Source organism: Vipera ursinii, assembly GCF_947247035.1.
Source record: "Vipera ursinii genome assembly, chromosome: 6".
NCBI classification, from domain to species: Eukaryota; Metazoa; Chordata; class Lepidosauria; order Squamata; family Viperidae; genus Vipera; species Vipera ursinii.
Genome location: NC_139515.1, coordinates 59,305,308 through 59,322,686, shown reverse-complemented (window position 1 = coordinate 59,322,686; position 17,379 = coordinate 59,305,308). Strand labels below are relative to the sequence as shown.

At 36.7% G+C, this 17,379-nt stretch overlaps 1 protein-coding gene across 1 annotated transcript; it reads left to right on the top strand.

The window, feature by feature from the left end:
- Positions 1 to 2,207: 2,207 nt before the first annotated feature.
- Positions 2,208 to 16,341, top strand: SEPTIN3 (septin 3; the record flags this gene model as incomplete). Its single annotated transcript, XM_083366833.1, has 9 exons — positions 2,208 to 2,388; positions 4,144 to 4,272; positions 7,581 to 7,662; positions 9,073 to 9,210; positions 11,481 to 11,598; positions 11,718 to 11,813; positions 12,540 to 12,639; positions 14,043 to 14,094; positions 16,206 to 16,341. Exons 1-9 carry the CDS (start codon positions 2,226 to 2,228, stop codon positions 16,339 to 16,341), a joined length of 1,014 nt encoding a protein of 337 aa, XP_083222959.1. The 5' UTR covers positions 2,208 to 2,225.
- Between the last annotated feature and the right edge of the window lie 1,038 nt (positions 16,342 to 17,379).

Here is a 17,379-nt window from a genome sequence, read left to right as displayed (position 1 = left end):
AAGACAGACCCTTGAATTATTCCATTGCAGATGGAGATCCATTAACATTGAGTGCCATTGGTCAGTCAGTTACTAATCCATTTGATGATGCTGTCTAATCCACATTTTCCTAACTTATCGAGTAGTAGGTTATAGTCTACTTTATCAAATGTCTTACTGAAGTAAAAGTAAATTATATCCATAGTATTTTGCTGGTCTACTAATTTAGTCACATTTTATTGGCACCCCCACAGGCCTATCCATTGATGTGGTTACCTGATGAAAGAAGATTTGATACCATGACTGATATTCATGGAATGTTTTATTTATAACAAATGCTTTTAAGTATTCCAATCAAACAAACCTTATTAATTTTTAGAGAACTTGAGCAAGCTATATGCTGATCTCCAACTTCCATCTCTGCTTTGCTGTTTTTGTTTAAGTAATTGCTTCATCATTCCAGCCATTGTCTAGTCACTTTAGGGGGAGCCAATACGATCTTTAGCTTTCTTTTGGTAATTTAGCACCCAATGATATTTGCTGATATCATTGCTCTATCTTGTTTTAGGTCCCTCCTTTTGTGGACACTTTTTACCAAGTGGAATCCATTCTATGACTGCCTAAGTTCATCTGCCATCAGTTCTTATTATGTGGCCAGAAGTAACCACTTCATTCTACAGAAAAGAATGGAAATGCTATGTTAACATATTATTTCAACATTTTGTGAAAATGCCTAAAACTGACAATAAATATCTTGTACAAGTTTCATTACAGAGTGCCATTGCCACCGTGGTATTTGAAATCGATGTTTTACTTTTTATATAGCATGTTTCATACTTTTTTTTATTTTCACTAGATGGTACTTGGACACGACATATTGCTATTTGTAGTGAAGTTCAGATATCACCCTTTTGGGGACTAGATTGGCTGAACCACTTACTAGTTCTTACCTTCATCAGTCCCACTGGATGGAGTCTGATGGTTGGTGTTTTTCATTCTGCTACATGCTAGGACCATCCAGAGGTGCCTCCAAATATGAAAAAAAAAATTAGGGTATGTGTATTGTCTGAATTAGTCCTTAATCTGTACTACTTTCCCACTTAGAAGAGCCCAAATACAGACATTCTGATAAAGAGAAATGGGTCTTTGGTGAGAGGAGTTATTCCATTTTACTATAAAGCAGAAACAGATTTAGTACTTTAATGGCAATTGACAGGTGCCTGAACCAAATACAAATTTTCCCCCAAGCATGAATCTCATGGACATCTCACTAGCAAACTTTAAGTTGAAAATAGATATATTACAAAAAATCCAGCAAGTGAACTCTTTTTCCTTTCACACAATCAAACAAACAAACAAACAAACAAGCCCTATGCATATTGGGCTAGGGACTGATTATTTTCTTTATACAGTACCCATGTGGTTTAATGTGGAGAATGTTGGTTTCTCTGGAGATACAAGGGGAATGAATCTTTGGGCTATTTAGTCTGTTGACTCTTTATCCATTTGAAAGCTTTTCCAGCTTTAAGCTTCTGAACTCCTGGATGGAAAGGAAACTGGTTTATAAAATCTCTATTCTGATTTAACTGGTTCTTCTGGTTTGGCCATGGTGGCAGCCTAATCTAATTGCATTTTCCATGGCTCTTGGGTGACAGATTCCCCTTCTTCTTTACCTGTCTTGGACCAGAAAAAGAGGAAAGGAGAGGGAGGGGGAAAGGGATTTCCATCAGCGACTGAAGGGGGAAGGCAGTATTTGCTACAGTACATAAGAACTAATCAGAAATAGGGTATTTTCCACAGTGAAATCAAATTCAATAGGTGAACTGAATAGCACCATTTGAACTGGCACTTAATGTACAGCAAGAATAAAGACTGCCTTCCTGATGTCCTAGGGCAGCCAAAGGGCAATATCATGTATTCCTGCAAAATGAGAATTTTAACTGGGGCTTTATTTTCAGGGATAATTTAATCTTTTATTTCTCTTTTAACTTGTATTTTGTATTGGTATGATTTTAAAATGCCCTGTAAACCGCCCTGAGTCCTCCGGGAAAGGGCGGTATATAAATCTAATAAAATAAAATAAATAAATAAAAATATGTCAAAGGCCCATACTCAAGACAGGGCAAACTGGTCAGGAATATCAACCCCAAGAACTAGTGCTTATATTCAACTTGCTTTGGGGAAATAATTTATTCTTCATTTTCCTTCCATTTGCAGGCTCAGCAGATACCAAGTCTGAAGCAGTCATGTCTGAATTGGTACCAGAGCCACGGCAAAAGCCAGTAGTACCAATGAAACCTGTCAGTATTAATTCCAACCTACTGGGTTACATTGGGATTGATACTATCATAGAGCAAATGCGGAAGAAGACCATGAAAACTGGATTTGACTTCAACATCATGGTTGTAGGTAGGAAAGAAAGGCTTGGGGTAGGAGAGACTTCATCTAGGTACTTTCTTTGAAGTTGCCTTGCAGCATTTCCTACAAGCATGAGTATTTCCTTGAGGCTCTACTTCTGCTCCTGATTGCTGCCCTACCAAGCAAGTATCTCATCCTAAATAGTTCTTTCTTTTGACCTAGCATTTTCTCTCATGGCAATCAGTAATCAAACTTCAACCAGTCTCTGCCTGGATGAATATCCTCCAAACAAATTGATGCCATGGCTGCTTCCATGTGACAGTTTTAAACTTTTTGTTTCTCTGCTTAAATCAGTTGGAAATGACATTGACAAAAGTGTTGGCCAGACAATAATCACAGACCCTGATTGATAGATTCCCTTGCTCCCCCCCCCCCGTTATCCATGCCAAGAAAGCAAACAGCTTTACTTTTGGAGGGGTGGTGGTGGTGAAGAACAATGTGGCTTTTATATGAGCTGCCTCCATTGATTCCTTCTTGTGCTTGACATTTTCTCATCCAGCACAAGAAAAATTCAGTTTTACTGTTCTTCCTGATACTTATGCCAGAGGAGGAACTTGGCAGAACATTTGTCAACTTCACCTGATTAAGGAAAAGAAAATAGTAAAAAAAACTAAAAACATAGTATCAGACCACTCCAGCCTTTCTGTCCATTCATTAAGCAGTCCAGCATTTTACCAGTCCATCAGTGAAAATCCTTTCAGAACAGGGGGCAGGCAGCCTTGTGGCCAGGCTTACACAGACATGGATATCAGTGAGCAGAAAAGAGGTGTTTCTACCACAACGCATGGTAACCAACTGGAGCAGAAGTATTTGCCTATAGTGAAATGTTGTGCTGCAGACAGACAGCTAAAATCCACTTGTAGAGGCATAAACAAAAAAACCCATAACTTTTGAGGTATAGTTGCTTTCACAGTGGATTTGGGTTGCTTGGACAAAGTTACCTGCTTCTTTTAACAAAAAGCAGGGGGGAGACATTCTCACATTAGGCAAGGAGGATGTGTAAATGAGCTTTACAGCTCCCAAACTCCATGGGCAACAGCAGTTCTGATTCCAACATGTCTGGAAGGTACCAAGTTGAGAAAGGCTGCCAGCATTTCTTTATTATATTTTAAATCTACCCAATGGTCCTTTTTCACTAGTTTACCATCCAGCTTTTGCTGTGACACGTAAAAAGAGATGCTGCCATACAATAGGTTGTCTGGATTATTCATTCTTTTGCATGCTTAGTTCCTTGATAACTAAGTTATTGTTTTCACATATTCCAGACAGGTAGTTGGTCAAAATCTGATTAATGGTTAAAATATCCAGTTGGCCAGTAACCTAAACGAGGAGTGTAGCTAAATCTTCCCACATGCTCAGGATACACCCCAAATCACACATTGCAATAATGGTCCATTCCAGGCAGCTGTATAAATTGTGTGTGTGTATGTGTGTGTGTGTGTGTGTGTGTGTGTATTCTTAGGCCCATGCTGACTGGCCTAAGCAAGATAAACCTTTTCTTTTATGAAGGATTGGTGTAAGATTATTACTATTTTAACTCAGAGCTGAGACAAGATATGGCCTATGTTGTGTGATCAATGAGGAACACTGGGATTGATGGAGGTATACCTTGCAAGTGAAAAAAGAGCCATTAAAAGGAGCTCCCTGGGAGGATTTGAAGTCAAAGCAGTAGTAATAAAAAAATACAGTAGCAATTAACACTAGCCAAAGATTTATTTTATACTGTTTGTATGTTGTTTCTCCTAGGCCAAAGTGGACTTGGAAAATCAACACTGGTGAACACACTGTTCAAATCCCAAGTAAGCAGGAAGTCTTCAGGCTGGAACCGTGACGAGAAGATCCCTAAGACTGTAGAAATCAAGGCTATTGGGCATGGTAAAAGTCAGTTCTTCTTAGTATGCAGATAAACTGTGGCTTATTATGACAGGCTTTTAAGCCATTTCTTTATTAATTACAAAAAGAATTAGGGTCAGGGCAGCACAGCTTTCAAAAGAAGGACTGAAATAGAACTCCTTGCTTTTTCTTCATCCAGTAATTTGGGCTCTCTCTCCCAGGAGAATGACAAGAATCTGAAAGAATCTGCTATGCTGTTCCAGTTCTAGGGAGTGGGGTGCTCAGTTATTTTTTTTAAAGAATTATCTCTTTGAAAAAATATATAAAATAATTGTGACAATAGATGTAGGGCCAGTTGCAGGGGAAATACTAGGCTAAATAGATGCAAAGTTTGCTGGTAGTCTGACAGACAAAACAGTAGTTTTGCTGGGGTAGATATGCAGTGGCAGAATTTGAAAATGTGAAAAGCAACTTACCTACTTACTAAAAGGAGATCTCACTGCACTCACTTCCCTTGCTCAACTATCTATAACACAAAACTATAAGTAAAACAACCATGCTTCCCATGTTACTGACATAAAGGGTATATATTAATGGAAGGGATAGTGATGCTGTGATACTGGCTTCACCTTTTTGCACCCATTTCTGGAATAACACAGAATAGACTGGGATATTACATTTGACTTCTGGAAAGTGTGTGTGTCTGTGTGTAATATATCCTAAGATGGTAAAGTATGTATTATATATTATTATATATATATATATATATATATATATATATATATATATATATATATATATATATATATATATATATATATATTTGTTTTCTGAGGTTTTCGCGGGTGCCTGTATGTGGATCCTTGGTTTTTCGGGTTTTTCCCCGCGTAGAATTAAAGGTGTAGGCGCAACGTTTCGATGGAATCCCATCCATCATCATCAGGCTTCTGTTTCCTTCTTCTGGGAGAAGCATGTGGCTGTTTGTTCCAGGCAGTAGTCACACCGAACAATTCATATATTTGTGTAAATTACTAACAAAGAATTAAAGGGAAACTGAGATGCATTTCTGACTACTGCCTGTTTGATAGCCTTCAAGATAGGCTGAAAACAGGAAATAAAGATTTGCCCCATGTTTGGGGCCTAGCAAGGTAATCTAAATAGTTAACATTTGAAACATATCTTCCCTTGCAGAAAAAAAGCTAACAGAGCGAGAGGGACCTTGTGGCTTAGAGGCAAATAACACTGCCTTGTATGCAATCAGCCCAGGTTCGAATCTCAGAAGGGTATAGCTGACTGAGGACGACGAAGGAGTCAGAAATGCATCTCAGTTTCCCTTTAATTCTTTGTTAGTAATTTACACAAATATATGAATTGTCCGGTGTGACTACTGCCTGTTTGATAGCCTTCAAGATAGGCTGAAAACAGGAAATAAAGATTTGCCCCATGTTTGGGGCCTAGCAAGGTAATCTAAATAGTTAACATTTGAAACATATATAACACCAGGATAAGATAAAACCAAAACAGTTTAATAAAATCGAGCTTTCATTGGCCAACTGCCAACGTCGTCAGGATAGAATTGCTGGAGAGGCAGAACCACATTTATATCACTGGCGCTTTTGTGCTCTACTCATGGAACACATCACTGGTCTATTTGCCTCCATCGGCTGTTTTGTCTCGAACTGCTTTGGACTTGTTCCCATGGAGTGCGATTGCCTCTGGGTGCTAGCTGTCGAGGGGGAATCGCTGCCTGTTCTTCTGATCGCGATCGACGCCCTCGTCATTGTGCGTGTCCTCATGCCAAACATCCTTAGGGATTGCTCCTCCCCCTTTTTGCTTATTGCGATGCAATGTTGTTGTGTAACCATGTGATCCAGATCTCGGCTCGACGATATACTCCGTGAGTGTTCGCGTTGTCTGCGCCGTTCTTCTTCCCAACTCCTATGGAGTTGATATGCAGGGAGCAGGTCTATATGGCGGTTAATTGAGGAACGGTCCGAAAACCAGGCTTCTTTAAATAATTGGCCGCCCTTGGTGTTATCTCGGGCAATCGCCTCAGCCCCCACCAAATCGAAGGTATGATTGTGTGTAGCCATGTGCGCCCACACCTACAAATGTTGTTCCTGTCTTTTAACTGCAAGCTCGTGTTCATGCATCCTAGTCCCCAACCGTTTTGCCGTCTCCCCAATATAGTTGGCCAACGAAAGCTCGATTTTATTAAACTGTTTTGGTTTTATCTTATCCCGGTGTTCGAACGTTTGTTTTAAAACCTTGCCATCTTCGAACCTGGGCTGATTGCACTTTAGGCAGTTGTTTTTACCTCTTGAGCCACAGGATCTCTCTCGCTTTGTTAGCTTCTGCAAGGGGAGATATGTGTCAAATACTTTGTTAACTATTTAGATTACCTTGCTAGGCCCCAAACATGGGGCAAATCTTCATTTCCTGTTTTCAGCCTATCTTGAAGGCCATCGAACAGGCAGTAGTCACACCGGACAGCTCATATATATATAGGGGGGGGTAGTACTCCAGTGTTATTGACACGCCATATTTTCATTTGTGAAAGTGTCAATACTATACATTAATCACAATGATGTAATTATTATATACTAGGGAACCTTTAAGGTAAAATAGCTTTGAAAGCACTGATATATCTGAAAGACCTCATTTATACAACTCTGAAAGGTTGATCCAGTCCAGTATACCATCCCTATTACTTATTCCACCCATCCTTGCAGGACATATTCAGAAATATACAGTATTATTCAGGTATAATCCTAGCTGCATACAATTTTATACATACTGTGGTTGTACAGAGATGGACTGTCCCTATATGGATAAATGGAAGTGGCATGGCTGAATCCATCCAATCAGATGACCTTTGAACCATTGTTATTATTGGTCAAGATTATTTCCTGGTGCCAAGAACTAAACGGAGTCTTACTTGGGCTATATTTGGATTATAAGTAATCTTCTAGTTGAAGGACATATCAACTAGATATTGCCTTCTAGTCCATACCAGTCAAGGATTACAGATATTGTAAATAAATACAATATAATCAGAGTATTTAATTTATTAATATATGTCAAACATAAATAGGCTTCCCTGTGAATATGGATTTATTTACTCCTGTCTTATTCACCTAGGGATGGTTGCAAATGTTTCACTCATGATCCACTACATGCTTTCTCCACTCACTAAAAATATATATTTGGAGAAGTAATTATTTCTAAAGGGCTATAAAACTCTTAGTTCTTTTTGTCCTCTAGAAAGATCTTCATGCCCTAATTATATTGATAGAGAAACAGAGAGAGATTACTTTTGAAGGCAAGTAACAGGAACATTCTTCCCCCAGTTATTGAAGAATGTGGTGTCAAAATGAAGCTGACCGTTATTGACACCCCTGGATTTGGTGACCAGATCAATAATGAAAATTGGTAAGTATTTTCTGATATAAGTAGAGAAGTGGGTAGGATTTAAATATAGTGGAATTCTTATTTGCAAACTCTGATTAATATACACACACACATAAAAATTTTCAGAAATAGCATACAGCAATATAGTATGTGCCTTGTATTCCAAGTTACTTCAAACTACAGTTTTGATGATATGATGACATTTACTAAGCAAATGCCAACAGGAATGTTTTAATACAGGTAGTCCTCAACCTATGAGTGTTCATTTAGTAACGATTCAAAGTTATGACGCCTTCAGAAAAAAGTGACTTATAACCTGTCCCCAAATTTACAACTGTTGCACCTCCACTGCAGTCACATGATTACAATTCAGGCACTTGGCAACCAGCTCGCATTTATAATGGTTGCGGTATCCTGTGCTCAGAATCATGATTTGCAACCTTCCCAGCTGACTTCTGATAAGGAAAATAAATGGGGAAGCCAGATTTGCTTAATGACCATGTGTTTCATTTAACAACCAAAGTAAAATGGTCATAAAATCAAGTCCAGTCCCAATTGTGGTTGAAAGTCAAGGACTATCTGTTATCTCGTATTGGTTAAATTATTTTTAACAACTGATTTACTGATCACATGAGGTTACGGAGGTTAATTTCCCCCTAAATGGTCGTACTAGTAGAATTACAAAAACCCTTTAGTGTGGCTTACTATGCTGTCAGTATGAAGAGCAGTTGGGAAACTGTTTGTATTTCAAAGTTGTAGTGGATTAGAGACTTGATATCTCTGAGGAAAGCTCCTACCACTATAAGCATCATTGCAAATTCTAGAATGGTTCCCTATTCCCTGGGAACACTGTACTGCTAAATGACAAAATGGACATCCTGCATAAAGGACATGTTTTTCAATATGAAAAATATGTGTCATCCCAGAGACCCAAGCTGCAAAGGAATTTTAAATTTCCTCCTTAATATACATGAAAATATCACAAATAATTTCAGAGAACGTACAACATTTACCATTAGTACATTTTAGCCATTTTACTAATTTGATATTCTATTTATTCCATGACCTATAAAATTATCCAGCTATTTTTTATGCTACATGATTTGTTTTGTGACTCATAAAGCATGTTCCATACACGATATATACAGTACCTCAGTAATTTGTTATAATTGTGGAAATCTGGTGACAGTTGCAAAATACAAAGATTCTAAAATCTAAATTTAAAATCATATTAGCAGCATCCCAATTTCATTTTGTAATATCAGTTAGATCAGAATGTCAGATTATTTGGCTATAAAATGGACCCTGCCAAAAATCATTTCGGTCCTGTATAATTGCCTGTGGTTTGTTTCCTCCCCAAAACCTATTAGCACATGTCAGAATAAGAAATAAAAAGATTGTCTGTCTGCTTCTTCTCTTCTGCTTGCTTAGCTGGGAGCCCATTGAAAAATACATCAATGAGCAATATGAGAAATTCCTGAAGGAAGAGGTGAATATTGCCAGAAAGAAACGAATCCCAGATACAAGAGTCCACTGTTGCCTCTACTTTATCTCTCCCACAGGCCACTCGTATGTATCTCTCCTAGTTCTGGGGCTGGTCCATAAGATGAAGAGAGGGGAATTAGGATTGTTACTGATAGGTTTTATTAATGGGAGGAAAAAATACCCTCTTCGGACTAGCAGGATGCGAGAATAAATTCCCCTTGTAACTTCTGCAGCACAGATTTCATGGTAATATTTCTTCCAAAGGCCCAAAGAAGAGAGTGGTAAGCTTTACCCAAAGCAAAATCCATGCTTGAGACATGTTACATCTCTATACCTAATCATGCATATGAAGACCTAGAAGAGCTATTCCTATTCATTATAATTATTATATACAAGTTTCCAGGACAGTAGATAGATAGATAGATAGATAGATAGATAGATAGATAGATAGATAGATAGATAGATAGAGATATATAGATATAGATATAGATAGATATAGATACACATATATATATAGATATATATAGATATAGATACACATATATATATAGATATATATAGATATAGATACACATATATACACATATACATATACATATACATATATACACACACACACACATATACACACACATACAAATTTTATTGATTTTTTAATATTTACATATACATGTATTTATGAAGCAATATGGTGGTTGGGTAGTTCAAAATAACAAATAACAAGTTGTAAATAGTTCAGGTTGCATCAACAGGGATTCCCTCTCTGATTCCCTTAGTTATCACATAGTCAAAATAGTCAAGTTAATACACTTCTAGTTGTAACCTAGTCAATTAACAAAATTTTCAATATATTTTCACTAATACATATCAATATCCTGTTTTTAAATTTTATCTAATTGCAATAGAATATTCTAGAATAGCCTATATATACAAAAGAAAGCTTAATTTTTGGGTAACCCACAATCCCCTATTTCAATAAAGAATAATTCTCTTGTCTACAAAACTTACATTGTTCATTACAAAATAAGAATATTTTGTAATATTAAAGTCTAGTTTTCATCTTAACAAATCGCCAATTATTAGATATTTTTTGTCTTAACCGTTCAACAGTTATTAAAATACTATCTTTTATATATAAAATTCTAGATTCTATAATATAGTTCAAAAGTAGTAACTAATATATTCTATAAGTCGTCTTAACTGTACATCAATTGTTAAAATACTCTTTTGATATATCATTCTAAATTCTATAATATAGTTCAGAATTATATTCTAAAAGCTTACTTTTGTTTTCCCTTACAGATCTAAAACCTAAATGTAAAATCAGTTATATTTTTTAGAGATTCCCCTTAATCCATTGAAAAATATTTTTGTACTCTATCTTTAGGAATCCCAAAAAAGAAACAAATTCATTTTTTTAAATCTAACTCTTGCCTTCCTTTTGTGCCAATCAGGCTTCCCTTTTGGCGTCTTTAAATTCTCAAATGTATCTCCCTTTCTTCCTATACCCCTTATTTGAATCCAGGGAGCGTATCCAAATATCAATTTTGCAAGGAAAATGTCCCCTTTGTAACCATTGTAGTTTTGGTTTGATAATTCAGTTTTTTATTATTTATTTATTTATTTATTTATTTTAATTCCATTTATATCCCGCCCTTCTCCGAAGACTCAGGGCAGCTTACAAGCTTAGCAGTAGCCTTCATTCTATGTATATGCCTGTTGTCGTTATATCAGTCAAGTCTTTTTCTTCTTCCAATTCTATCTGGGTTAGGTAGAAAGTAGTAGCTGGTGTTATAGTTGTCGTTTGATTAGTTGAACTCTCAATATAGTGTATTTGAAGGCTGGTTCATATATAAATTTTTCAAAATTCAAGTATACAGTACTGTAGGTGAACACAGTGTTTCTAGATATTTAATATGAATATATTAATATGTGTGATCACACAGATGTAATTATTTTACCAGCTCTATCTATACTCTTTAGTAACTGCTATCAGTTATGCTTGCCAACAAGAGTGGTACTTGGTAAAACAGGCATTTATGTAATCTTTATATTTAGCACTTTACCTCAAGGTCGCTGAGATTTTTTGTTTATTTTATGTTCCATGAAGTTTTAGTGTCTAGAATTTATTTCTTTTTCTTTCTCTGCCAGTCAAAGTGTCTTCCTGATGGCCATAAATTAATAGGAAAGGACCTGGAGTCACAGATCAACTCGGCTCCTGTATCTTATCCCCCACCTTCCAAACTGGAGCTGAATACATTAGAGGAATTAATTATATTAATTATTATTAAATTATTAAGATGCTTTTTTATAGTAAAGATGGTTATAATTGTCTAATCATCTTCTTCCTGCAGTTTGCGACCTTTGGATATGGAATTTATGAAACATTTGAGCAAAGTAGTAAATATTATTCCAGTTATTGCCAAGGCAGACACCATGACTATGGAAGAAAAGATTGAGTTCAAACAGAGGGTGAGTCTCCCTTGGGAAAGCATCTAGCAAAGCACACAATCCAGATATCTTTCTAGTTTGTGTCAGAAATGCTATCTGCTTGCATAGTCTTTTCAACCTCAAATATTTTTTCTAACCAGGTCCGTAAGGAACTAGAAGTCAATGGAATTGAATTTTATCCCCAGAAAGAGTTTGATGAAGACCTTGAAGACAAAACAGAGAATGACAAAATCAGGGTGCGATGTTTATAATACCAATTGACTTTTTGCAGTAGGTTGTGAGGTAGTTTAACCACTGTTTTTTCATCTTTGGTTTGTTTGATATGAGCTATATGTAGGATGTGCATGTAGTTATTGAGAATATATAAACTATAGATTTTTATAAACTATTATTTTTACTAGAGACTAAATTAGATCATATGTAGCTTTTAGAGACTGAATCCAAAGTTGGAATGTAAGGAATTTTTATCTTTACATACATTTGAAATTTATGCATTTAGTGAGGGAATCTATTTTTTAAATACATTTTTTACAAACTTATTTAATTATTGTTGGTTTAGACGTATTTATGTGCTGCCTTTTTATTTATTAGATGCTTAAAGGATCATTAGTATTCAAATGTATTTTCCATTATACATTGCGTGTACTGTGTATAGACCTACTGCACAGAGAGAGAAACTAGCAATGACAGCTCGTATACACATATTATTTTATAACAGTACAGGAGGTTTGGTGAAATGGAAAGAACCAATTCCTGAGTTAGTCATGAAAGCCAGCTGGGTGATTGTGTTACTCTTGGTGCAATCTACCTCACAGGGCTGTTCTTGTGAGGAAACTAGGAGGAGGTTGGATATGTTATTTGTGAAAATAATAAAAGGTGGGAAACAAACAAACAAATAATAAAATCATCCTTACTTGTACAGTACTAGAAAGAAGCAAATTAATTTCTATGTATAATTTCAGCAGGAAAGTATGCCATTTGCTGTGGTGGGCAGTGACAAAGAATATCAAGTGAATGGGAAAAGAGTCTTAGGTAGAAAAACACCTTGGGGAGTCATTGAAGGTAAATACATCATTATCCTGTAATTTCTGACTGCTCTATTTTTAGATATCACTATATTGCAAATGCTAATACTGGCAGACAGTCTGCAAATGGTACCAGTTGCATTTTTTGTGAAGATTCTTGCCTATGACCTACAAAAATGTACACTATCTTTCCCACCTTATTCTATGGGATTCATTAGTTATTCATGATATGGATGAATAAATTGAGGAGAGCTTATCTGAAATACTGAATCATAAAATAGGAAAATATAGCAGTCATTTTCAAGGGTGAATTTTCTGTAAATAACTGGGGAGGGGGTGAGCAGGAAAAAGAGAAACCCCATTAGATCAGTTTTTAGTTTGAAATATATAAGAAAAAAATCTCAGTTAATGAATAATAGCTTGATATTAACTCTTAAATGTTTTAAGCACCAGGAAGGATAATATATGATAAATTATAACACTCAGGAAGCTTTTAAAAATGTGAGTCTTTCAGCTTGCATTAGGACACAAAATGAGGACTGGTACCTGAATACATTACTTTTTTATTTTGATAATATATGACACCATAGTTTTACTAGTGTATTCATGCTGGTTGTAATTTCCGATATGTTGTAACTTTTTATATTTAGTGGATTTTTGCTTTGAGTTCATATGGTATTTGTTCATAACCCTCTTAAAGTTATGTAACTGAATTGACAGAAGAATTTATAATAAACAGAGTTGTGGAAAAAATATGAGTGAGAAAACAATGTGGAAAGAGGCAAGTGAAGGTAAATTTCTCCTTCTCACAAATCTCTGCTACGCTTACTTTCACTTGCTTTTTGTTGATATTTTTGGAACTTTTTGACAGCAGCCCTATATTATTCAGGTGGTTTCCACAATCATCAGAAAAACGTTTTTGATAAACATGAGGGCATAGGCCTATTCTAGGCAGAAGTTGGTGGAAAGGCCCCTTCTTTCTAATCTCCTAGGCCGAGTATTGTTGTTTTAGATCCTGACAGGCATGGAAGACCAGGATCATGTGAGAAGGATCAATTAAGCCGATTTATTGCTAAAAGCCTACTGTATATATAAGAATCTTCTCAACTAACATTCAGCACCTGGTTAGTGTTAAATAAAGGACAGTAGCACTCAAGGGGGGGAGTGGATTTAGTTTGCTTGGGGTGTAGTAATTCTAGGTTGAAAAGATTCCCTCCCCAGGTTCTGCCATTCCTTCTCTTACAAATCGGAAGGAATTCTTCTGCAATGTTTTATCTAATCCACTACCATTCAGATAATGTGAGAGACCTAAGAATGGCAAGATATCCTCTTACCTTAGTGCTGCTTCAAACAAGGATTGGCCCTCAAGATTTCCATTCAGTTTTGTTATTCTATTACTATATTCTTATACGTGATTAATGTAATTTCCTTTATTTACAGTTGAAAATCTCAACCATTGTGAATTTGCTCTGCTACGAGATTTTGTCATTAGGTGAGAATGACTTTTAAAGATGTTGCCTATTCAAATGGAATAAATTACTAAAATAAACTGGAATAAATTACTAAAATAAACTGGAATAAATTACTAAAATAAACTGAAAAAATTAAATAAGCTATTGCCATACTACAGCATTAAAAATGACCAGGGTAAAAAAATTATTTCAATTTGGCACCACAGGGGAGTAAGTTTGACTGAGGACTGAGTGGTAAAAAAAATCTAGTCCTCACCAGCATTCAGCCATAACTTTGTCTCTAGGGAGATGATACAGTACAGATAGTCCTCAGGTTATGAGAGTAATGGAGCCTGCCCAATTCAGGATGAATGTTAAGTGAATTGCCTCATTAACAGTCCCCATCCCAATACATTCATTAAACAAACATATATGTTATTAAGTGGAGCATGGGATGCTTCAGGAGTAGGAGAGTCCCTGGGAGGCCTACTGCAAGCACAAACCCACCTGCATCAGGCCTCCCAAGGCCTCTCCCCATCCCGATTTACCCAATGGTCCACTTCCTGCCCCTTGGGGTCCCCACAGCCCTATGGGCCTTCTCTCTTCCCCATTCCGTCACAACTGCACACTTACCCTCCAAAGATCCTCAGAGATCAGGAGGTCAGGATAGGAAAGAAGGACAGGGCACTCTGTTGCTGGGGCACATGGCAAAATCGAGAAGAAACCCTGCTGGCTTTCTTTTCATTGCTAGCCTTAGCTCCCCCAGCATTAATGATGTGGCTAATGATGGGGTAGCCTTAGCCTTGGCTACCCCATCATTAGCAGTGTTGGGAGAGCTAAGGCTAGCAATGAAAACTGGCAGGATTTTTCTCCTTGGTTGTACCACATGGTCCAGCAATGGCCCAGCAACACAGCGGCCTGTCCTGCTTCTCTACCCCAATTTCTTGAGCTCTGGATATCCTCCAAAGGTAACTGAGTAAACCGAGTGGGGGTGAAAAGTGTGTAGAACTTGGTGGGGGGACAAAGCAGGCCCAGTGCCTGTGGGGACCTGGCAGGGCAGGATGGCGGGGGAGTAGATGAATGGGCATGCTGCAACATCTCTGTGCTCAGAGGTGAATGGCTGCATGCAATGTAACAGGATCATATCTAACTTTGGGAGGTCTATGGTAACGTTGAATAGTCGTTAAATGACCTATCATACCTCAAGGATTATCTATATTTACAACAAAGAACTTGCTAACCCCCTCCCACCTTGCATAGAATGGGAACAAATAAAGTAATAAAAAGGAGAGATGCAAATACTTCTTTTTTCTCAGTTGCTCCCTATGGTCTATAGTTCATTAAGCTGGATAGATTTTTCATGACTATAGGATAAATTTGGAACAAACAAAATACTTCTTCAAATAATAGACACTTAAGAAATGTTCTGCCACAAGATGTGATAATGGCTACAAGGTTAAAAAAGGGTTAGAGAAATTTATCAATCATATATGACAATCCTGAAAGATGAAAATGCAGGAGAATAAGGGAACTACTCAGTCTTCAAACAATTTAAATATAAAAGCTAATATATTTGGATAATTTTGACCATTTGCCATATTAAATAACTGAATAGGAACACATATAAGGAACGGTTGCTGGAATTGGGTATGTCTACTTTAATGAAGAGAAGGACAAGGGGTGACACGATAGCAGTGTTCCAATATCTGAGGGGCTGCCACAAAGAAGAGGGAGTCAAGCTATTCTCCAAAGCACCTGAAGGCAGCACAAGAAGCAATTAATGGAAACTAACCAAAGAGAGAAGCAACCTAGGACTAAGGAGAAATCTTTTGACAGAACAATTAATCAGTGGAACAACCTGCCTCCAGAAGCTGTGAATGATCCAACTCTGGAAGTTTTAAAGGAGAGACTGGACAGCCATTTGTATGAAATGGTATAGGGTTTCCTGCGAGAGCAGGGGGTTGGACTAGATGACCTCCAAGGTCCCTTCCAACATTATTATTATTATTATTATTATTATTATTATTATTATTATTATTATTATTATTATTATTATTATTATTATTATTATTTATATGTGCTCCTGTATTTCTGTGTTGTAACAGGATATGCTTTTTGTCTTCTGTTCACCTTTTTTTCCCTTGTTCTCCAGGACCCACCTTCAAGACCTAAAAGAAGTCACTCACAACATCCACTATGAAACTTACAGGGCGAAACGACTGAATGACAATGGGGGACTCCCCCCAGTGACCGCAGAGACAGAAGAAAACCATGAAAGCAATTTGTGAATGATCAATATTGTTATCTGTTGTTTCAGAAACATTAACTATTTCTTTCATTCTATCTTTTTATTGAATTCAGGCCTCTCTTAGAAGCGTATGGAATATCCTTCATAAGTGCATGGGGGAAAGAACATGGATATAGATTTCCAACTTTCCTACATGTCCTCAATTTGTTATGGTTCATTGCACAATCAGCCAGATGTTTAGACTGGATTTGGCATTTTTGTCCACGATTATTATTATTATTAGTAGTAGTAGTAATAATAATAATAATAATAATAATAATAATAATAATAATAATAATAATAATAATAATAATTTTGTACAAGAAGTTCTAGTCTTCCATTGTTTTCCAGTACTCAGTTGTGCATCCTGATTGTGAGAAATGTAAAAAAAAATCCTGGATGTGACACAAACTGTGAAAGCATGTGAAGCGCCTCCAAGGTAGGAAATGAGATCAATTTACTGTAAGCACTGTGGTGAAAACAGAGACACACTTTTAGAGTCAAGCTTTCCAGGTCTGGATACTTTGCATTGTGGTTGATGGTTTGTGTTATAAATTCACTTCTCAATGTAGAAATGTTAAAAGTTAGACTGAGGTTGGGATCCTACAGGCACTTCTGTAATAGTAAGTGTAATGAAATCAGTGGGAGGAATTAGTTGCCAAGTAAGTGTGTTTAGTTAGAATTAATAGGCAGGTGTGGATAACAATGTCAGGTTTTTGACCAATTTCTTTCTAATTATCATAGGAGGTAAACTATTGATAAAAGCTAATCTGGAAATAATCTTTTTTTAGAACAGGGGAAATAACATTTTTAACAGTACCACAATATTCCTTAAATCACCATTATGTACCTCAGATTCATATACACATACTGCCCACTACCTGAAATCTGGCCCATGGTATGGTCAGACCTACCCTAATGAAGTTTTGATATTACAGTAATGGAACAATCCCTCTGGATGTCTGAGGCAGCTGGAAAGCAAAGAATGTAACATTTCCAACTGTGCCTTTTGTCTTCTAACCCAGAGGTCTCCAATCTT